The sequence below is a fragment of the Podarcis filfolensis genome (assembly GCF_964270895.1).
Source record: "Podarcis filfolensis genome assembly, chromosome: 4".
Taxonomy (NCBI): Eukaryota; Metazoa; Chordata; class Lepidosauria; order Squamata; family Lacertidae; genus Podarcis; species Podarcis filfolensis.
In genome coordinates, this window is record NC_139607.1 from 104,064,435 (window position 1) to 104,087,818 (window position 23,384).

General features: G+C 49.2%; 4 protein-coding genes across 9 annotated transcripts in view; 1 reads left to right on the plus strand and 3 right to left on the minus strand.

Annotated features, from left to right (window-relative positions):
- LOC310760704 (uncharacterized protein) overlaps positions 1-23,384 on the minus strand; it is a 395,412-nt gene that overhangs the window by 226,082 nt on the left and 145,946 nt on the right. The window lies entirely within an intron of this gene.
- LOC310760681 (uncharacterized protein) overlaps positions 1-23,384 on the plus strand; it is a 160,389-nt gene that overhangs the window by 74,965 nt on the left and 62,040 nt on the right. The gene's annotated exons all lie outside the window — the stretch shown is intronic.
- LOC310760849 (olfactory receptor 52E4-like) lies at positions 1,989-3,679 on the minus strand. The gene has a single exon (XM_083610058.1). The coding sequence runs from the start codon at positions 3,441-3,443 to the stop codon at positions 2,481-2,483; it is 963 nt and encodes a 320-aa protein (XP_083466184.1). The 5' UTR covers positions 3,444-3,679; the 3' UTR covers positions 1,989-2,480.
- On the minus strand, positions 12,657-15,435 carry LOC310760836 (olfactory receptor 52E4-like). The gene has a single exon (XM_083610038.1). The coding sequence runs from the start codon at positions 14,041-14,043 to the stop codon at positions 13,081-13,083; it is 963 nt and encodes a 320-aa protein (XP_083466164.1). The 5' UTR covers positions 14,044-15,435; the 3' UTR covers positions 12,657-13,080.

Here is a 23,384-nt window from a genome sequence, read left to right on the forward strand (position 1 = left end):
GGAAGACTTTCTTCTTCTTCTGGGGTCTCCTTCCAGTCAGGAGGAGAGAGATCTTGTAGGAAAAGGAGATTCCCAAGTCCGTGGCAAGGGCTGAGAGGATCCCCTGGGTCTGGCATACAAAGGAAAATACCTCAGAAGTGGGATTGCTAAGAGAAAAGTGGCCCCTCGCTGTGAAGGAAGCTGGGCTGTGTCAAAAGTACCTCACGGAAAGACCCCTCATAACTGAGGGGATGAGAGAGAAGCCGCAGAAAGAGAGTTCAGCCTTTCACTATCTATTGTGTGTTACAGAAATTACTGAAGGGGGGCACATCTTTAAAGTTAAATATTATATTAAAGCATCATCGGGGGGCGTGGCTAATGGTATTTGTTGTCCAGAGGGAACCACGTTTCAGAAAGCCAAAGCATTGCAATAAATCAGTCTGAAAAGATAGTTTCCCCCCTTCCCATTTATTGCTTCATTAAAAGCATTACTATAATGTGCTTAAAAAATAATTACACAAATATAGAAGGAAAACCTAAAATATTCTATCCCATTTTTTCTGCATTCTTTATTGCATTCTTAAATCTCTCTGTATAGTGATGTGTCTTCCCCAAAATTAAGATGAAACAGACATGAAGATGACATTGGCCCTGTTACACAAATTACGGGGTGGGGGGCGCACATCTTTAAAGTTAGATATTACAAATATTATGCCTGAATATATCCTTTCAACTTTGACAGCTCAGGGAAGTCACCTAGCTTTAAAAATAATATAAAATCATCTCCTTTCCCAGTTCCCCCCATTCCAAAGCTATTTTCCCCTTGCAAAAGGACTCCAGGAAGTTCTCAAAGGTGGCAACTGCTGGGCTCAATGTTAGCCAAAGGAAGCCAAATCTCATCACCTGACTCGCCTCAGGCTCCAGACATGCAAAGGAACTTCTATTGTACTTTTGGGTGGTGGGCACTTAAGACATATTATACCTGAGACTTGCCCTGCCATGTCTGCTTATGCTAATCTTGTACCAAGGACTTGTCTGGACATCTTTGCCAAGGCTAACCCCTCCCCTTTGGTGACATGTCAGTGATGTAGCAATGATGCTGTACGAACTGTATTCTGGGATATGGTGGGAAAGTTTTAAAAATCCTTGTCACCCCATCCTCGGGGTTCAAAATTCCTCTTTGAACCTGTTGCGCAATAAACTTTGGTCTACAGCTATTTGCTCCGGTTGGTGGCTGGACTCCTTCCTTTATTCCGCAGGGACCCGCGGGCTCTGCCCAACCAGCTGGGGGACTGAGCAGCCTCACACCTAGATTTTCCCCTAACAGGCCCACTTTGCATACAGCCTTGTATGCCTGCTTTATGAACAACAACTGCAATTTAACACGAACATTCTTTGGAACTTCCCTTTCAGGAGAAATGAGCCTGGCTCCCTCCTTGGGGTCTTTTGCCTGCAGGTCAAGACTTCCTTGTCCCAAGAGGCTTTGGGGAAGTGACGGCTTTGCATGAAAGCGCTGGTGACATGCTGCTTCTATGGGGATGTTCTGTATGCTTACAAGATACCAGATATATCTAGGAATTACATTAATATGTAATGGTTTCTTAAATTATTACTCTTTTTCTATGTGTTTAGCTGTTTCTATAGGGAACTCGGGTGGAGCTGTGGGTTAAACCACAGAGCCTAGGACTTGCTGATGAGCAGGTCAGCGGTTTCGAATCCCCACGATGGGTTGAGCTCCCGTTGCCCAGTCCCTGCTCCTGCCAACCTAGCAGTTCGAAAGCACAAGTTCAAAAGTGCAAGTAGATCAATAGGTACCGCTCCAGCAGGAAGGTAAATGGCGTTTCCGTGCGCTGCTCTGGTTCGCCAGAAGCGGCTTAGTCCTGCTGGCCACATGACCCGGAAGCTGTACGCCGGCTCCATCGGCCAATAAAGCGAGATGAGCGTTGCAAGCCCAGAGTCGGTCACGACTGGACCTAATGGTCAGGGGTCCCTTTACCTTTACCTAGCTGTTTCTATCTTAAGTGTAAGCTGCCTTGAGTCCCTGTCAGGGAGAAAGGCAGGATATCAACAACAACAACAACAACGACAACAACAACAATTCTTGTGCACATTGTCAAAAAGTTATTGTTCCTCCCCCTCTTCTCCTCCCAACTGTGCTGCAGTGAATCAGGCCAGAGTCCAGCTTGCCAGGATCACAGAATGACAGAGTTATGAATCAGGCCATCGGTCCATCTACCTCAGGGCGCCCCACACTGACTGGCAGCAACAGCTCTCTGGGGTTTCTCTCCCAGCCTTAGCTGGGGCTGCCAGTGGGGACTGAAGGCGGGACCTTCTGCTGAGTTCTGTCCCTTCGCCACATTGGATCTCTTAGGATCAGAACAAAACACTCCGATTCCGCATCCAAATTCCCACTCAACAGATTGTAGGAATGCAAAATAGAATCATAGAATGGGGAGGGACCCTGGGGGTCATCTAGTCCAACCCCCTGCAAGGCAGGATAATCAGGAGACATTGGACAAAGGCGCCCTTTTGGAGAACAAGAACTGCAGGATCCTCCTGCGCAGCTCCCGGGTCCGGATGCCGTAAATGACGGGGTTGAGCACCGGGGGCAAAATGACGTAGAGGTTGGCAATGAGGATATGTGCATAATGGGGGATGTTGCGTCCAAAGCGGTGGGTGAGGAAGGAGAAGAAGGCAGGAGTGTAGAAGACACAAATCACGGCCACGTGGGAAGCGCAAGTGCCCAGGGATTTGAGCCGGGCCTCTTTGGAGGGGAGCCGGAAAACAGACTGCAGGATCAGCGCATAGGACAGAATAATGAGGACCAAATCTAGCATAAGGAAGGCAATGGCAAAGAGGCCGTAGATGGCATTGATCCGGATGTCAGCACAGGCCAGCTTGGCGATGCCCATGTGCTCGCAGTAGGTGTGGGCAACGATGATGTGGTCACTGCAAAAGGGCAGGCGGAGAGTCAACAGCGCAATGGGCAGCACCAGCATGGAGGGTCTCAGAGCCACGCCAGCACACATCCAGGCAATGCGTGGCTTGGTCAGGATGGTGGTGTACCTCAAGGGGTCACAGATGGCCACGTACCTGTCAAAGGCCATGGCTAGCAGCACGACAGACTCCATCCCCGTGAAGGTGTGGATGAAGAACATCTGGGCGAGGCAGGAGCCGAAGCTCATCTCCCCGAGGCCAAACCAGAAGATGGCCAGCATCTTGGGCAGGGTGGAGGTGGAGAGGCCCAGGTCGATGGTCGAGAGGAAAGAGAGGAAGAAGAACATGGGCTGGTGGAGGCTGGCTTCCCTTTTGATGATGAAGAGGATGGTGCAGTTGCCCAGGAGAGCGACGACGTAGCCGAGGCAGAAGGGGATGGAGATCCAGGAGTGGAGAGCTTCCAGCCCCGGGACCCCCAGCAAGATGCACGTGGGGGAATGAAAGTGGGTGGCATTAGACAGTGGCATTCTCCTCCTGCCTCTGGCCAGGTGTGGGTCACTTCATCCCTGCCAAGAAAAAAGAAACAGGCTAGCAGGTAGAACAATTTGGACATGAGTAGAGATGCCTGAAGATGGCCATGGTGACCTACGATTGCAGCCAAGGGACCTGTCTCACATTCAGGAGTCAAGAGGAGCTTGGAGGCAAATGGGATAGGTGAGCGACTGTAGAGAGGGGGTAGGAGTCAAGAGGGACAAGGAGGAAGCTAGAACCTGTTGCAGGGGGTTGGACTAGATTACCCCTCGGGTCCCATCCAACTCTACAGATCTATGATTCTATGATTATTGCATACATGAAAAGCGTTACAGGCGCAGGAGTGTGAAATGTCTGGGGCTCAGCTTTTGCACATAACCTCCAGTTGCCTTGGCAACCAGTCTTCCGTGAGGGGCCATTGGCATCCCTTCCTACATCTTTCTCCCTGGCTTGTCAAAACACCCTAGCAAAACACCCTGAGTCCTTCTAGGGTCAGATAAGGCCGGCATTCCGTGCAGGAGGAAGGCATGAGAGCTGCAGAAGGCAGGCACACAAGAATCAAAACGTTCATTGATACATTCTCTCTCTCTCTCTCTCTCTCTAAAAAAAGGTTAAATGCACAGCATTGGAACAGTTAGAACGAAGTCTGTATCAGGAATCAGGAATTTTTTTACGTCACAAGCAACTGGCATTCAGATGCATCGCGGCCTCCCCATGTGGAGGCAGAGAAGAGCCATTCTGGCGAGAGCGAACCCTCTCACCTGCAGAGCCACAGGGAGGTCTGTCAATCACCAGGAGAGCATCTGCCTCCCATGCAGAAGGTCCAAGGTCTGGTCCTCAGCAACTCCAGGCCGGGGGCTGGAGAGACTCCCTGCCTGAGACCCTGAAAAGCCACCGCAGCCACTGCCGTCCACCTCTAGGTTAAGGTGTCGTTCGGCTCAGCCTAAGGCAGCTTCTTCTGCTCCTGAGCTTCCTGGTGGAGTTTTGCAAGCAGCTGCATCCTGCGCAGAGTATCGCTCTGAGGCCACCTGGCTGAGCAGGCAGCAGCCTTTATGGTGTCTCTGTGGAGAACGAGGGAGGGGGCATCTCAAGGGGCTGTTCAGAGACATTTTCCATCCCAAACAGGTCCATTGCGCCAAGGTATGCCCAGCTGTGGGGCATCTCTCCAAGGCCACCGGGCCGGGGGACAATGGACAGCATTAATCATTGAGTCCCTCCAGCACAGTGCTGCCCCCAGGGTTTGATGACCACAGGGCTGGGGAATCTGTGGCCCTCCGGGTATCCATGCAACCCATCTCCCATCATCTTTGACCACAAGCTGTGCTGTTTGGGACTGAGGGAAGTCAAAGTCCCAATATATCTGGAGGACCACGGTGTCCCCATCCTGGGCTGCAGCCTCTAACTCCAGCGAGTCCAAGTGGAAGAAGAGAGGAAGGCTAGCCTGGATTTGAATTGTTTGAAGTTTCAGGCTAGGCTTCCTCTCTTCTTCCACCTGGAAGAGGGAAGAGGTGTCCGCAAGGATGCAACGGAAGAAGCTGCTCCATCCCTTTTGGGGTCTATGCCTCTGGAGCAGCAGAAAAACAAGGTTGCTCCATCTTTTATGAGAGAACCCTTCAGATATTTGAAAATAGCCATCATAGAATCACTAGATTCCTCACCACCTCCATCAGAAGCCTCTGGCACTTGGTTCCTGCCTCCCTGTTCCCCAGCGCTGCCCCTTGCCTTGGCAGGGAGACACACAGCCCTGGTCAGGCATCCCTGAGCCCCTTCAGGATTTCTCATCAGAAATTGTTCCAGGGGAGGCAGGAAGCCAGAAGGACTGACTAAGGGATGGCGTAAAAGTGCCTCCTCTGCAGAGGCTCGTTCCAGTTGCTCTGCCCACACCCGGACAATTCTTCTGCTCAAAGGCTGAGTGTGAGCCCAGGAATAGAGATATCTCCCCCATGCAGGCACTTAGAGCACAGGTGTCAAGGAAATGAACAACTACCGGACTTTTAGAATACATCTGAAGGCAGCCCAGTTCAGGGAAGTTCTTAATGCTTGACGGTCTTGTGGTTTTATAAATTGTTGAGAAAGCCGCCTAGAGTGGCTCAGGCAACCCTGTCTGATGGGTGGGGTGCAAATAAAAAGATGGTGATGCTCCATGTCTCTTTTAGTTGAGATTCTTTAGTTGAGTTGCTTTAGCTGAGATTCCTGCACTTCCTGGGTTGGACTAGATGTCCCTCAGGGTCCCTTCCAACTCCACAGTTCTGTGGTTCTATGATTCCTTCTCCAGGGCAAAGACCAAGTCAAGTGCTTTTGAAGTAGCCAGTAATTTAAGAATTCTGAAGTCCTCAGCTGAGTAGCACCTTTTATTTGTTGTTGTTGTTGTTTAGCCATTTAGTCGTGTCCGACTCTTCATGACCCCCTGGACCAGAGCATGCCAGGCCCTCCTGTCTTCCACTGCCTCCCACAGTTTGGTCAAACTCATGCTGGTAGCTTCAAGAACACTGTCCCACCATCTCGTCCTCTGTCGTCCCCTTCTCCTTGTGCCCTCCATCTACACTACACCAGTGTGGTGTAGTGGTTAAGAGCGGTAGTCAGGTAATCTGGGTAACCGGGTTCGCGTCTCCGCTCCTCCACCTGCAGCTGCTGGGTGACCTTGGGCCAGTCACACTTCTTTGAAGTCTCTCAGCCCCACTCACCTCACAGAGTGTCTGTTGTGGGGGAGGAAGGGAAAGGAGATTGTTAGCTGCTTTGAGACTCCTGAAGGGGAGTGAAAGGCGGGATATCAAATCCAAACTCTTCTTCTTAGAATCAAAGAATCATAGAATCATAGAGTTGGAAGAGACCACAAGGGCCATCGAGTCCAACCCTCTGCCAAGCAGGAAACACCATCAGAGCACTCCTGACATATGGTTGTCAAGCCTCTGCTTAAAGACCTCCAGAGAAGGAGACTCCACCACACTCCTTGGCAGCAAATTCCACTGTCGAACAGCTCTTACTGTCAGGAAGTTCTTCCTAATGTTTAGGTGGAATCTTCTTTCTTGTAGTTTGGATCCATTGCTCCGTGTCCGCTTCTCTGGAGCAGCAGAAAACAACCTTTCTCCCTCCTCTATGTGACATCCTTTTATATATTTGAACATGGCTATCATATCACCCCTTAACCTCCTCTTCTCCAGGCTAAACATGCCCAGCTCCCTTAGCCGTTCCTCATAAGGCATCGTTTCCAGGCCTTTGACCATTTTGGTTGCCCTCCTCTGGACATGTTCCAGTTTGTCAGTGTCCTTCTTGAACTGTGGTGCCCAGAACTGGACACAGTACTCCAGGTGAGGTCTGACCAGAGCAGAATACAGTGGCACTATTACTTCCCTTGATCTAGATGCTATACTCCTATTGATGCAGCCCAGAATTGCATTGGCTTTTTTAGCTGCCGCGTCACACTGTTGGCTCATGTCAAGTTTGTGGTCAACCAAGACTCCTAGATCCTTTTCACATGTACTGCTCTCAAGCCAGGTGTCACCCATCTTGTATTTGTGCCTCTCATTTTTTTTGCCCAAGTGCAATACTTTACATTTCTCCCTGCTAAAATTCATCTTGTTTGTTTTGGCCCAGTTCTTTAATCTGTCAAGGTCGTTTTGAAGTGTGATCCTGTCCTCTGGGGTGTTAGCCACCCCTCCCAGTTTGGTGTTATCTGCAAATTTGATCAGGATGCCCTTGAGTCCATCATCCAAGTCGTTGATAAAGATGTTGAATAAGACCGGGCCCAAGACAGAACCCTGTGGCACCCCACTAGTCACTCTTCTCCAGGATGAAGAGGAACCATTGATGAGCACCCTTTGGGTTCGGTCAGTCAGCCAGTTACAAATCCACTGAGTGGTAGCATAGTCAAGACCGCATTTTACCAGCTTCTTTACAAGAATATCATGGGGCACCTTGTCAAATGCCTTGCTGAAATCAAGGTAGGCTACATCCACTGCGTTCCCTTCATCTACCAGGCTTGTAATTCTGTCAAAAAACGAGATCAGGTTAGTCTGACATGACTTATTTTTCAGAAATCCATGCTGACTATTGGTGATCACAGCATTCCTTTCTAGGTGCTCACAGACTGTTTGCTTAATGATCTGCTCCAGAATCTTCCCTGGTATTGATGTCAGACTGACTGGGCGGTAATTATTTGGGTCCTCTCTTTTCCCCTTTTTGAAAATAGGGACAACATTTGCCCTCCTCCAGTCTGCCGGGACTTCGCCTGTTCTCCAGGAATTCTCAAAGATGACTGCCAGTGGTTCTGAGATCACATCTGCCAGTTCTTTTAATACTCTTGGATGCAGTTCATCTGGCCCTGGAGACTTGAATACATCTAAACTAGCCAAGTATTCTTGTACTATCTCCTTAGTTATTCTGGGCTGTGTTTCCTCTGCTGAATCATTTGCTCCAAATTCTTCAGGTCGGGCATTGTTTTCTTTATCGGAGAAGCCTGAGGCAAAGAAGGCATTGAGGAGTTCAGCCCTTTCTGTGTCCCCTGTTTGCATTTCACCATCTTCTCCTCTGAGTGACCCCACTGTTTCTTTGTTCTTCCTTTTGCTACGAACATACCCATAAAAGCCTTTTTTGTTGCTTTTAACCTCTCTAGCAAGCCTGAGTTCATTCTGTGCTTTAGCTTTTCTGACTTTGTGTCTACACGTGCTGGCTATTTGTTTGAATTCCTCTTTGGTGGTTTCCCCCCTTTTCCATTTTTTGTACACATCCTTTTTTAATCTTAACTCAGTTAAAAGTTCTTTAGATAGCCACCCTGGCTTCTTTAGGCACCTTCCATGTTTCCGTCTCATTGGTATTGCCTGAAGTTGTGCTTTTACTATCTCCCTCTTAACAAACTCCCAGCCATCATGAACTCCCTTTCCTTTTAGTATTACTGTCCATGGGATCTCACCCAGCACTTCCCTAGTCGGTGAAGGGGGGGTGTCAGACGGAGCTGATCGGCAGACCTTAGCGATGTTGCCCCTTCTGGAACACGTCCGACAGATGGCGTCTCTGAATCGACATTTGGCACGGGAATGGTTGCCTCCGCAGCCGGCACATTCCGGTTGGCCCTTGGACTTCTGTTGGAACTTCCTGCGCTCCCGCTTTGTCTGGTGCACGTCATCATCTTCACTGGAGGATGCCTCATCATTGCTGGCCTCTTCATGATGCACTGGAACTGGCTTCCTAGCAAGATGCAGGCTGCTGGACTTGCAGATCTCCTGGGCGGAGTGTTCAGCAGCTTCTGAGGCCACAGCCTCCTCAGTGGCTTTCTGTAGCGTGAGGTCTGGCTTGGCGAGGAGACGCCGTTGCAGACGGATGTCCTGGACCCCACAGATGATTCGATCCATCAGGGCATTGTCTAAGTCTCGGAACTCGCAGTGCATTGCAACCTGTCGCAGGGCGGTGGTGTAGTTGTTGATTGACTCCCCCTCTGCCTGGTTCCGGTGGTAGAACGCATGGCGGGCAGCAATCTTGGACGGCTTTGGTGCGTAGTGGTTTCAGAGATTCTCTTGAATCGTGTCCCATGGTGTTGCCTGGACTGCTTCAGGCACAACCAATGCTCGGGCCGTCTCAAACACCTCAGGCCCACAGAGGCTGAGGAATAGGCCCCGCTTACGCTCCTGTGATACTGCTGTCAGCTCATTGGCTTGGAGGTAGCAGTCAAACCGAGCGAGGTAGGAGTCCCATGATTCAGAGGCTGGCGCAAACGGCGGTAGAGGCACAAGTGAAGCCATGATTCCGATGCCGGCGTGAAGAGCGATGGATGGAACACAGTGCTCTAGCCAGAACAGTCAGCTCTGAATTGGTTCTGTCCAGTGATTTCGCTCAGTGATTCAGCTCAGTGATTCAGCTCAGTTCAGAGGATGGCCGCATCTGGCTGTGCTCTGATGTCCATCGATCCCACCTTCGTCGCCAGTGTAAAGTTGTGGGTGAAGATATCAGACGACACAGCGATTCTTCCAAAGCAGCTCTTTATTTCTAAGCTGGAACAGAACTGAGCTGAGGAGCTCAGTCAGCCTGCTTATATAGAGCTCCAGAACAATGTAACTGTTGCCATTTTCTAAAACTATCCAATCACTGAACGTCACTTTCGATCCTTCATTTGCATAACTATCTACAGTATCCCCCTGCTGGCCCAGGGTGAGAACTTCAGTACATAACACCTAGGACTTCAGTGTCCCTTGAATTAGCAATTAAGCATTTCTGGAAGGGGAAATGATATACTTTTGTATATTAGCATAAAAAGCATGCATTAGAAAGTATTACCACCTTCGCTGGTGGGAGCAGCTGAGTGGACCAGGCCTCCTCCTGATAGCACTTGGGCTGCAGCCTCCAGGTCAAGTCATCCAGTTTTGCAGCAAGCAAGGCAGAAATGGGGGGGGGGGGCAGGACATCTGGGACCTGGCATGGCCGTAACTCTTCAACCTGCCTCCTCACACACAAGCAACCTAAAAAAATTGGGGCTGCCAGCTTCTGAGTCGCTCTCGTCTCTTCTAGGATCAGGTGCTTAAGGCACCTGTTCAGACGCTGCAACAGAGTGGCTGCAACAGGGTGGCCCAGGGTGGTGTTTCTCTCTCTTGTTCCCTGGCTCGGTTCCCGGAAGAAAGTTGCAGCAAGCTAGATGTGCTATTGACAAGGTCAGCTAGCCTGGGAAGCTTTGTTCCTCAGCTACCTTTTGCTACAGCAGAGCAAGATAGCAAGATGCTTAGCTAAATGCTTTTTAGCCTTAGAGAAAATAATTTGAAAAGTGCTTGAGGCTTGGAGGCCTGGTTGGGCGGGGGGGGGGGGAATTCACAAACAGTTTTTAGGGTAACCTAACTGTCCCCTTCAACATAAGTGTCCTGATGGCATCAGAGATGACAAAGGAGAGCCAGGGACTCCGTGGTGGGGGCAATGGAGGGCCGCTTTGGCCCAGACTGGCCCCTGACCCTGAGACGCTCTTTCCACTCACAGGACCTCTGATGTTACCCCCTTTGGGAAAGTGGGGAGGAACAGAAACTAGTGGCCCTTCTCTGCTGGCCTCTGCCTGAAGGTTCCCCCATCTCAGAGCAAGTAGCTCTCCCTCATGGATTCAGTCCTTTCATCACTTCCATCTCCCCAAGAGGCTCCCAAGGCTACTCATCCTCTGCAGTTGATAACAGACCTGACTGAAAAAAATGGCTTTCTCTTCTGGTGACACCAGAGAATTCTAGAAGACATTAACCCTTTCCATAGCATTATGGATGCACGATTCCCACAGACTAGTTTCTTGGCAAGACAAGGGACTTTGCTGGCCGTAGAGTGTCCTCCTCAGCAACTCCAAAGAAGGAGCTGGGTTGCAAGAACTGCAGCAAAGGGATGGGGCAACCCAGGCTAATGGGGGGGGGCTGTCTAGCTAGGAAAGCGAGACCCAGAGACAGTTGTGGGAGACCCAGAGACCGGCTTCCTCTGTGCCGAAGCCAAAGCTGCGACAGATGGAGAAGCCAGACCTGCTGGGGGTATCAATGCTGTGAGCCCCTCCATCCTACACTCTGGTTGAATTTGTGAGTAAATAAAATCAGATATCATAAAGACACCACACTCTACGCTGACCTTCATTCCAAGGAAATTGGATCTTTGGTCAGCGCCTGGGAGCCCTGGAATCTCAGAGACAGGGGTAGTTTACAAATACAAAACACAAACACACACAATCATTTGTGCCTGTGTTCCTAACACACAACCAAGTGTGAAGGGTGCATTGCATGCTTTAGCAACAGCCCTCCTGCAAATGAGGAAATGCAACCTGGTTGACTCAAAAAGGCAACAAGGGAATCTTCTCCGGTGTCCCAGGAGGTTTGAGGGCCCTTAAAGAAAGAGGAGCCGTTTCTGCACCCTGAGACCCCAAAGGGTCAGCAAACTCCCCTGTGAATCCTGCGGAGCTGAGCTCCTCCTCCCGTCTTCTCCAGGGTCAGTTCCCATTTTCTGCATGGGGGGTCTGCCTGCTTTGCCCTGCACCAGCCACAGGCACCAAGCTTCTCTCCTTGCCTGTCCACCCCCCATATCTGCCCCAGATGAAACCCAAGAGACAGTAGTTCATTTTTTCCCCTGGCCCTAATCGCAGTCTTCTGCAACCTGGTGCCCTCCAGGTCTTTGGGCTCCAACTCTCATCAGCCCCAGCATCATCGGGGGGGGGGGTGGCGTGGCGTGGCTAATGGTATTTGTTGTCCAGAGGGGACCACATTTCAGAAAGCCAAAGCATTGCCATAAATCAGTCTGAAAAAATAAGTTTTTTTCCTTCCTAATTATTGCTTCATTAAAAGCATTACTATAATGTGCTTAAAAAATAATTACACAAATATATAGGGAAAACCTAAAATATTCTATCCCGTTTTTTCTGCATTCTTTATTGCATTCTTAAATCTCGCTGTATAGTGATGTGTCTTCCCCAAAATTAAGATGAAACAGACATGAAGATGACATTGGCCCACTTTGCATACAGCCTTGTATACTTGCTTGATGAACAACAACTGCAGTTTAACGTGAACAAGCGGCATTCGTTGGAAGTTCCCTTCCTGAGCCTGGCTCCCTCCTTGGGGTCTTTTAGCTGGCAGGTCAAGACTTCCTTGTCCCAAGAGGCTTTGGGGAAGTGACGGCTTTGCATGAAAGCGCTGGTGACATGCTGCCTCTATGGGAATGTTCTGTATGCTTACAAGATACCAGATATATCTAGGAATTACATTAATATGTAATGGTTTCTTAAATTATTACTCTTTTTCTATGTGTTTAGCTGTTTCTATAGGGAACTCGGGTGGAGCTGTGGGTTAAACCACAGAGCCTAGGACTTGCCGATGAGCAGGTCAGCGGTTTCGAATCCCCACGATGGGTTGAGCCTCCCGTTGCCCAGTCCCTGCTCCTGCCAACCTAGCAGTTCGAAAGCACGTCAAAGTGCAGGTAGATAAATAGACACCGCTCGAGCGGGAAGGTAAACGGCGTTTCCGTGTGCTGCTCTGGTTCGCCAGAAGCGGCTTAGTCATGCTGGCCACATGACCCGGAAGCTGTACGCCGGCTCCATCGGCCAATAAAGCGAGATGAGCGTTGCAAGCCCAGAGTCGGTCACGACTGGACCTAATGGTCAGGGGTCGCTTTACCTTTACCTAGCTGTTTCTATCTTAAGTGTAAGCTGCCTTGAGTCCCTGTCAGGGAGAAAGGCAGGATATCAACAACAACAACAACAACAACAACAACAACAACAACAACAACAACAACAACAATTCTTGTGCACATTGTCAAAAAGTTATTGTTCCTCCCCCTCTTCTCCTCCCAACTGTGCTGCAGTGAATCAGGCCAGAGTCCAGCTTGCCAGGATCACAGAATGACAGAGTTATGAATCAGGCCATCGGTCCATCTACCTCAGGGCGCCCCACACTGACTGGCAGCAACAGCTCTCTGGGGTTTCTCTCCCAGCCTTAGCTGGGGCTGCCAGTGGGGACTGAAGGCGGGACCTTCTGCTGAGTTCTGTCCCTTCGCCACATTGGATCTCTTAGGATCAGAACAAAACACTCCGATTCCGCATCCAAATTCCCACTCAACAGATTGTAGGAATGCAAAATAGAATCATAGAGTGGGGAGGGACCCTGGGGGTCATCTAGTCCAACCCCTTGCAGGGCAGGATAATCAGGAGACATTGGACAAAGGCGCCCTTTTGGAGAACAAGAACTGCAGGATCCTCCTGCGCAGCTCCCGGGTCCGGATGCCGTAAATGACGGGGTTGAGCACCGGGGGCAAAATGACGTAGAGATTGGCAATGAGGATATGTGCATAATGGGGGATGTTGCGTCCAAAGCGGTGGGTGAGGAAGGAGAAGAAGGCAGGAGTGTAGAAGACACAAATCACGGCCACGTGGGAAGCGCAAGTGCCCAGGGATTTGAGCCGGGCCTCTTTGGAGGGGAGCCGGAAAACAGACTGCAGGATCAGCGCATAGGACAGAATAATGAGGACCAAATCTAGCATAAGGAAGGCAATGGCAAAGAGGCCGTAGATGGCATTGATCCGGATGTCGGCACAGGCCAGCTTGGCGATGCCCATGTGCTCGCAGTAGGTGTGGGCAACGATGATGTGGTCACTGCAAAAGGGCAGGCGGAGAGTCAACAGCGCAATGGGCAGCACCAGCATGGAGGGTCTCAGAGCCACGCCAGCACACATCCAGGCAATGCGTGACTTGGTCAGGATGGTGGTGTACCTCAAGGGGTCACAGATGGCCACGTACCTGTCAAAGGCCATGGCTAGCAGCACGACAGACTCCATCCCCGTGAAGGTGTGGATGAAGAACATCTGGGCGAGGCAGGAGCCGAAGCTCATCTCCCCGAGGCCAAACCAGAAGATGGCCAGCATCTTGGGCAGGGTGGAGGTGGAGAGGCCCAGGTCGATGGTCGAGAGGAAAGAGAGGAAGAAGAACATGGGCTGGTGGAGGCTGGCTTCCCTTTTGATGATGAAGAGGATGGTGCAGTTGCCCAGAAGAGTGACGACGTAGCCGAGGCAGAAGGGGATGGAGATCCAGGAGTGGAGAGCTTCCAGCCCCGGGACCCCCAGCAAGATGCACGTGGGGGAATGAAAGTGGGTGGCATTAGACAGTGGCATTCTCCTCCTGCCTCTGGCCAGGTGTGGGTCACTTCATCCCTGCCAAGAAAAAAGAAACAGGCTAGCAGGTAGAACAATTTGGACATGAGTAGAGATGCCTGAAGATGGCCATGGTGACCTACGATTGCAGCCAAGGGACCTGTCTCACATTCAGGAGTCAAGAGGAGCATGGAGGCAAATGGGAATAGGTGAGTGACTGTAGAAAGGGGGTAGGAGTCAAGAGGGACAAGGAGGAAGCTAGAGCCAACACTGCAGTTCTAACCCCCGTTGCAGGGGGTTGGACTAGATTACCCCTCGGGTCCCATCCAACTCTACAGATCTATGATTCTATGATTATTGCATACATGAAAAGCGTTACAGGCGCAGGAGTGTGAAATGTCTGGGGCTCAGCTTTTGCACATAACCTCCAGTTGCCTTGGCAACCAGTCTTCCGTGAGGGGCCATTGGCATCCCTTCCTACATCTTTCTCCCTGGCTTGTCAAAACACCCTAGCAAAACACCCTGAGTCCTTCTAGGGTCAGATAAGGCCGGCATTCCGTGCAGGAGGAAGGCATGAGAGCTGCAGAAGGCAGGCACACAAGAATCAAAACGTTCATTGATACATTCTCTCTCTCTCTCTCTAAAAAAAGGTTAAATGCACAGCATTGGAACAGTTAGAACAAAGTCTGTATCAGGAATCAGGAATTTTTTTACGTCACAAGCAACTGGCATTCAGATGCATCGCGGCCTCCCCATGTGGAGGCAGAGAAGAGCCATTCTGGCGAGAGCGAACCCTCTCACCTGCAGAGCCACAGGGAGGTCTGTCAATCACCAGGAGAGCATCTGCCTCCCATGCAGAAGGTCCAAGGTCTGGTCCTCAGCAACTCCAGGCCAGGGGCTGGAGAGACTCCCTGCCTGAGACCCTGAAAAGCCACCGCAGCCACTGCCGTCCACCTCTAGGTTAAGGTGTCGTTCGGCTCGGCCTAAGGCAGCTTCTTCTGCTCCTGAGCTTCCTGGTGGAGTTTTGCAAGCAGCTGCATCCTGCGCGGAGCATCGCTCTGAGGCCACCTGGCTGAGCAGGCAGCAGCCTTTATGGTGTCTCTGTGGAGAACGAGGGAGGGGGCATCTCAAGGGGCTGTTCAGAGACATTTTCCATCCCAAACAGGTCCATTGCGCCAAGGTATGCCCAGCTGTGGGGCATCTCTCCAAGGCCACCGGGCCGGGGGACAATGGACAGCATTAATCATTGAGTCCCTCCAGCACAGTGCTGCCCCCAGGGTTTGATGACCACAGGGCTGGGGAATCTGTGGCCCTACGGGTATCCATGCAACCCATCTCCCATCATCTTTGACCACAAGCTGTGCTGTTTGGGACTGAGGGAAGTCAAAGTCCCAATATATCTGGAGGAGCACGGTGTCCCCATCCTGGGCTGCAGCCTCTAACTCCAGCGAGTCCAAGTGGAAGAAGAGAGGAAGGCTAGCCTGGATTTGAATTGTTTGAAGTTTCAGGCTAGGCTTCCTCTCTTCTTCCACCTGGAAGAGGGAAGAGGTGTCCGCAAGGATGCAACGGAAGAAGCTGCTCCATCCCTTTTGGGGTCTATGCCTCTGGAGCAGCAGAAAAACAAGGTTGCTCCATCTTTTATGAGAGAACCCTTCAGATATTTGAAAATAGCCATCATAGAATCACTAGATTCCTCACCACCTCCATCAGAAGCCTCTGGCACTTGGTTCCTGCCTCCCTGTTCCCTAACGCTGCCCCTTGCCTTGGCAGGGAGACACACAGCCCTGGTCAGGCATCCCTGAGACCCTTCAGGATTTCTCATCAGAAATTGTTCCAGGGGAGGCAGGAAGCCAGAAGGACTGACTAAGGGATGGCGTAAAAGTGCCTCCTCTGCAGAGGCTCGTTCCAGTTGCTCTGCCCACACCCGGACAATTCTTCTGCTCAAAGGCTGAGTGTGAGCCCAGGAACAGAGATATCTCCCCCATGCAGGCACTTAGAGCACAGGTGTCAAGGAAATGAACAACTACCGGACTTTTAGAATACATCTGAAGGCAGCCCAGTTCAGGGAAGTTCTTAATGCTTGACTGTCTTGTGGTTTTATAAATTGTTGAGAAAGCCGCCTAGAGTGGCTCAGGCAACCCTGTCTGATGGGTGGGGTGCAAATAAAAAGATGGTGATGCTCCATGTCTCTTTTAGTTGAGATTCTTTAGTTGAGTTGCTTTAGCTGAGATTCCTGCACTGCCTGGGTTGGACTAGATGTCCCTCAGGGTCCCTTCCAACTCCACAGTTCTGTGGTTCTATGATTCCTTCTCCAGGGCAAAGACCAAGTCAAGTGCTTTTGAAGTAGCCAGTAATTTAAGAATTCTGAAGTCCTCAGCTGAGTAGCACCTTTTATTTGTTGTTGTTGTTGTTTAGCCATTTAGTCGTGTCCGACTCTTCATGACCCCCTGGACCAGAGCAGGCCAGGCACTCCTGTCTTCCACTGCCTCCCACAGTTTGGTCAAACTCATGCTGGTAGCTTCGGCAACACTGTCCCACCATCTCGTCCTATGTCGTCCCCTTCTCCTTGTGCCCTCCATCTTTCCCAACATCAGGGTCTTTTCCAGGGAGTCTTCTCTTCTCATGAGGTGGCCAAAGTACTGGAGCCTCAGCTTCAGGATCTGTCCTTCCACTGAGCACTCAGGGCTAATTTCCTTAAGAATGGAGAGGTTTGACTAATTGTTAACAATGTGGTGACAGAGGAATTTAAGATAGAGAAAGGGACACGACAAGGCTGCCCAATTTCCCCATTGCTCTTTATTTCGGTCCTGGAGGTTTTGCTAAATATGATCAGAAGGGACCGTTCGATTAAAGGTATACAGGTCGGAGCCAAACAGTACAAATTGAAAGCTTTTGCAGATGACTTAGTACTGACGTTACAGGAGCCAGAATCTAGTACTAAAAGAGTATTGGAATTGATTCAAGAATTTGGTCATGTGGCAGGTTTTAAGCTGAACAAGTTAAAAACTAAGGTTCTTGAGAAAAACTTAACACCGATTGAGAAAGAGAGGTTTCAGAAGGAGACAGGTTTAACATTGGTTAAGAAAGTAAAATATCTGGGGGTTAACATGACCACTAAGAACTTAAATTTATTTAAAGACAACTATGAGAAATGTTGGTCAGAAGTGAAAAAGGATCTAGAAATATGGTCAAATTTGAAGCTTTCCTTGTTAGGCCGAATTGCTGTTATAAAGATGAATGTATTGCCAAGAATGTTATTTCTGTTTCAATCATTGCAAATTTTGGACAAAATGGACTGTTTCAAGAAGTGGCAGAGAGATATTTCCAGATTTGTCTGGCAGGGCAAGAAGCCCAGAATAAAATTTAAAATATTAACTGATGTAAAGGAAAGAGGTGGATTCGCCCTGCCAGACCTTAAACTCTATTATGAATCAGCAGCATTCTGCTGGTTGAAAGAATGGCTGCTTCTTGAGAACACAGACATTTTGGATTTAGAAGGTTTTAATAGTGTATTTGGGTGGCATGCATATTTGTGGTATGACAAGGTTAAAGCACACAAAGCATTTAAAAACAATATTGTCAGGAAAGCATTGTTTAATGTCTGGATAAGATATAAGGACCTATTTCAAAATAAAACCCCAAGCTGGTTGTCACCGATGGAAGCAAAGGCCCAGAAAAAGCTCAATATGGAGGCCAAATGGCCGAAATATTGGGAAATTCTGGAACAAGGAGGAGATAAATTGAATTTGCAGAGTTTTGAGAAACTAAAAGATAAAGTGCGAGATTGGCTTCATTATTATCAAATAAGGGAGGCTTACAATTTGGACAAAAAAATTGACTTCCAGGTGGAAAAATCAAAATTGGAAACAGAACTGTTAGATCCCAAAACTAAGATACTTTCAAGAATGTATAACTTGCTGCTGAAATGGAATACTCAGGATGAAACGGTTAAATCTGCTATGATTAAATGGGCACAAGATGTTGGACATAACATTATGTTTGCTGACTGGGAACAGTTGTGGACCACAGGTATGAAATTTACGGCATGTAATGCCTTAAGAGAGAATATTATGAAAATGATATACAGGTGGTACATGACACCAGTCAAGCTTGCAAAAATCTACCATTTGCCCGATAATAAATGTTGGAAATGTAAAGATAATGAAGGTACATTCTTTTACCTTTGGTGGACGTGCCCAAGGATTAAGGCTTTCTCGGAGATGATATATAATGAAATGAAAAAGGTATTTAAATATACCTTCCTGAAGAAACCAGAGGCCTTTCTTCTGGGCATGGTCAGCCAATTGGTGCCAAAGAAGGACAGAACTTTCTTTATGTATGCAACAACAGCAGCAAGAATTCTCATCGCAAAGTATTGGAAGACACAAGATCTACCCACCTTGGAAGAATGGCTGATGAACGTGATAGACTATATGGAATTGGCGGAAATGACTGGCAGAATCCGAGACCAGGGAGAAGAGTCGGTGGAAGAAGATTGGAAGAAATTTAAAGACTATTTACAGAAACACTGCAAAATAAATGAATGTTAAAATGATGTTGGAATGAAATGAAGCGGTTTTAGTAACAATGTTAAAAAGGAGTATGTAAAAATGATTTGTTAATAGATGAAATTATAAGGTTATAATATGTCAAGATAAAGAACTAAGATAAAAACAAAGGGGGAAAGTATTTGCTAAATTAACCATTCGAAATGGAATACAAAAAAGGGAGGTGTGAGGAGGTCAGGGAAACAAGTGAATGAAAAGTAAGACATTGAAAGATGGACTTATTTTCTTTACTGTTTTTTCTATTTTCTGTTTTTTCTACTCTGTACTTTTTATTGTTTGTTTTCTTCCTTTATTATCTTATTATTTTTGTAAACTTTTCTTGAAATTTGAATAAAATATCATTTTTAAAAAAAAGAATGGAGAGGTTTGATCTCCTTGCAGTCCATGGGACTCTCAAGAGTCTCCTCCAGCACCATAATTCAAAGCATCCATTCTTCGGCAATCAGCCTTCTTGATGGTCCAGCTCTCACTTCCATACATCATACTGGGAAAACCATGGCTTGAACTATACAGACCTTTGTTGGCAAGGTGATGTCTCTGCTTTTTAAGATGCTGCCTAGGTTTGTCATCGCTTTACTCCCAAGAAACAGGCGTATTTTAATTTTGTGGCTGCTGTCCCCTTCTGCAGTGATCATGAAGTGATTACAAGAAAGTAAAATCTCTCACTGCCTCCATTTCTTCCCCTTCTATTTGCCAGGAGGTGATGGGACTAGTGGCCATGATCTTAGTTTTTTTATGTTGAGCTTCAGAACCTTTTATTAGAACCATCCCAAAAGTCACCAGCCGTTTGAAGTTTCCATGACTGCTTTCTGCAGGAGGCAGGGATGGCCCCCAACTTGGGTGGCTTTGAAAGACGATTAGACAAATTCAGGGGGGAGGAGAGGGGTCTTGAGGGCCAATAGTGCTAAGGAAGTATCAAAACTTGGGGTTTCCCAACTTTTTTCGCCCTGCGGGTCCAAAATTGGTCAGGTTCAAGCAAGATACCACAGCCCAGTTAAAGAAGCCAAACCGGCTAGATCAGTTATTTGTTGCAGCTACCGGTAATTTTCCCCTCCTAAGCAAGCAAAGAACCCAGAACTAAAGGTTACATCCAGTTCAAATGTTCCCATGATCTCCCATACTACAGTTCATGAAGCATAATAGGAGACATCAGAACCATGTCAGAAAAGAGGTGTGGTGCCAGGCAGAAAGTCCCCGTCCCTCAGGGCTGCAATTATTCATCCGCCTTTCACCTTCCATGGAAACATTCCTGTATTATCTTGAATCAGTTGGCGCCACTTATTCTTGCTGTACCTGGTGAACTCCCAGCCTGCGTTGCTGTCAGGGGCTCGGGAGCAGGAGCACAGGGGAGAGAGGAAATGGAGAGCGAGGGGGAGGAATCCGAGGGCAGCGTAGGGGAGTATGACAGTGACCCGAGAGATTCCATGAGCTTCTCCAGCGAATCAGAAGATTCCCAGAAGGGGGCGCCGATGGTCAGGGCAAGGGGGGTCCCAGGGGGGACGCACCAGAAACAAGGAGCCAGCGGGGAACCCCAAAGCAGCAGCGGGGGATCAGGACCAGTTTCCCCACCAGAGCGTAGTGGGGGGGAAGAGTCACATGTGTCAGGACCAGCGTCTCCTCCAGCGGGGAGAGAAAGTGAGTCAGGGCTGACCACGCCTCCATCGGAGAGTGGGGGAACGGAGGGGAGGTCAGTTGCAGCTAGCCTCCCCGAAGGGGGAAGCAGTGACAGCAGCAGTGAAACGGTCAGGAGGAAAGTTGCTGGCTGGGCGCGCGCGCCAAGTTCAAATGTACAGGCGCGGGGGACAGCAGGAGACCCGGATGGGGAACCAGCTCCTAAAGCCCGCCGGAGGGAGGGGGAAGGCTCAGGGGACTCAGCGTCAGAAGAGTCTAGAAAGGGCGAGACCCCAACGGACAGGCGGACCCAGAGGAGGAAAGAACAGAGGAAGAGGTGGAGCAAGGCTAGACTCTTAAACTGGTGTCTGGGAGGAGGAGATTCAGACGGAGCTTCAGCCGTCTAGAGTTTGAGACGTAGAGCTGCGCGCTGCGGCTGTGGAAGTGAAACTGAACTTCAATAAAGACTTTTGTATTTAACAACGAAGCAGCATTGGTCCTTTGTGAGCTGGGACCTAGGGCAGCTCTGACAGTTGCGTTTCCCCAATATGCATTGTGAAGGTGATGGGCTTCTGTCTGGGTCTTTGCCGTGTGGGATCTTGCCCAATGTGCCAGTTAGGAGGGGGATTTGGGGATTGTGGCTGACCCTGACCCACCCACAGGGCAATGCGGGTCTTCTCCCCTCTTCTCCTCTCCAACATCATTACTACCTTTGGAACTAAAGAAAAAAAATTGGGCTATTTTGGGTGATCTTCTGTGTTTTATAGGGTTCCTTTGCCTTATTCTGATAAGATGGTCATAAGCATTGGTTCCTGAGCATTTGAACGGGTGCTCTGTGTGTGTATGTGTGTGTGTGCATGTGCACGAGCACACACTCGCTTTGTTTTGAGTCCCTGCAATGCTTTGGATGCCTTGCTTGGGTGCCCCTGCTTTTGTCCATAAAATAGCATCAGTTGGCGGCAGCAATGCTTTTAAATACCAGTGGCTAGAAAGGGCAGGAGGGGAGAGCAGCTCTTGCGCTCAGGTCCTGCTTGTTGCTTTCCCCCTTGGGGCATCTGGTCGGCCGCTGTGAGAAGAGGAGGCTGGGCTGGCCGGGCCATTGGCTTGATCCTTCTGTCTGTTCTTCCCCAGAAGCTGTAGCAGAACTCCAGGATCCAGATGAAAAAGGCGGGGGCCGCCTTGCAGACCAAGGAGGTCCACTCAGCCTCCCTGCTAATGGAGATGCATCTGTGGTAGCTGCTGGGTGCGAGAATGTTGTGGATAGTAGGAGAGGATGTATTGATTCAATATTATCCTTCCTCACTCACGCTAGTGAGCTGGTAGCAGAGCACATTCCCTAGTACACAGCAGGAAACTAGTTGATGGATTCGTTAGAACCATATATATTGAGCAATCTAGTCTGGCTTGTCCAGACTGGATTGTTCCTGGTAAATTCCCCTTTAGTTCCTTCTTAAAAAGAATGATGACACAACAGTCTTCTTTAAAAAGTAATGATAAGCATGTTCCAGCAGCCTTAAGGGTTTTCAATGCAAAATCCATTTCCCAACTCCTGTACGCTGCAAATGTCTGGCATAATGAGGACCTGCCTGAGCTAGAAGGCTTTCAGGCAAAATTTACGATCTCTGCTGCAGGTACCCAACTGTGTCCCCAACTCCATACTTCTGTTAGAAGCTGGTGAATGCACAATTTCAACTCAAGCATGGTGGGCTGCCCTAAATCATTGGCTCAGGATTTCAATGTTTGATCTACGGAAGGGTTTGTACCAACACCTGACCAATGAGGCGTTTGTCAGCAAATGGCAGAAAACTATGGCTAAAAAAGCCACCTCTATTGGTCTGTCACCCCCCAATTGTATTACCTGGGTTATGAAGGCGCCCTAAAGACGTTAAAGCAAAGATTATGGGATAATACACACAGTGACTTGCGATCTCAATCACACGCAGTCTGTAGTCCGTTGGCAGTAGGAGTACAATATGGGCATGTCTTTAAGTTAACATCTTACATTAAAAACCTGACAGTACCAAATTATTGAAGATTATTCACCAAAGCCAGACTAAACGTCTTTCCTTCTGCAGTGTTGGATGATGGCAGGTTGAGAGGAGTTCCCTACCAGGACAGACTTTGCTCGTGTGCTCAAGACATTGATTCTATAAAACATATTTTGCTGCACTGTGCAAAGTACGAGCAAGCCAGGGCTGAACTGATATTACCCTTGCTGGTGCCTTTCCCGGGAAAAACACAGGCTCACTATGTCAGGTTCTATTGGAAGACTGGACAAATGCTAGAACATTAGCAGTGGTGAAGTTTTTATCAGTGGTTGCAAGAACCAATGATCCCCATCTTTAAGTCTGAACGAAATGCTTGTTTAACCTGGAGGTAGGCTGTCTGAATTGTGCATTGCTTTGTAACGATTTGTTGGGTCTCTGGACTGTAATAAAGATTGATGATGATAAGCTTTGCTTACATTCAGTTCACAGTATGGTCCTGAAGGCAGGCTTGAGCTTTTAGTTACAGTTACAGAGAAAGGTGTGGCTTCATCCTCTGTGAGGGATGAGCCCATGTGCTGCTGGCTGAGAGCTGGCAGACAGCAGAAGGCAAAATGGAGAGGAGGGATCAAGAGAGAGCAGAATAAGAGGAAGATGGCTGCTTGACTAGCCCCTTTGTAGGGTCTGTCAGGGTCACATCCATCTACCTGGTCACATGCAGGGGGAGGATGCTCCAGACCAGGTGTGACAGGAAGTCTTCCCGGCTGGAGCAACATTGCCCTGTGTGTCCACTCTGGGCAAATAGGAAACGTAGTATTTGACTGCTTCAGTGATGTTGCTTCCCACACTGGGAGAAGTCCGGCTTTTCCTCCCTGTGCAGAGATGTGCAACACCAGCTTTACCTGCCTTCCTCTTTCCTCCTGGTCGGGATCCTGGGGCTGGAGTCCCTTGACGTCTGACTCTCCATCCCTTACGGCTGCGTGAACCTCACAGCCTTGCTGGGGAACGTCTCCCTCCTGCTGGTCTCCCCAGCCTCCACCAGCCCATGTTCCTCTTCCTTGCCATCCTGGCCCTGACCCACCTGGGCCTCTCCACCTCCATCGTGCCCAAGCTGCTGGGCATCTTCTGCCTCGGCACCAGGGAGACCAGCCTGAAGGCCTGCCTGGCCCAGACATTCTTCCTGCACACCTTAATGGCC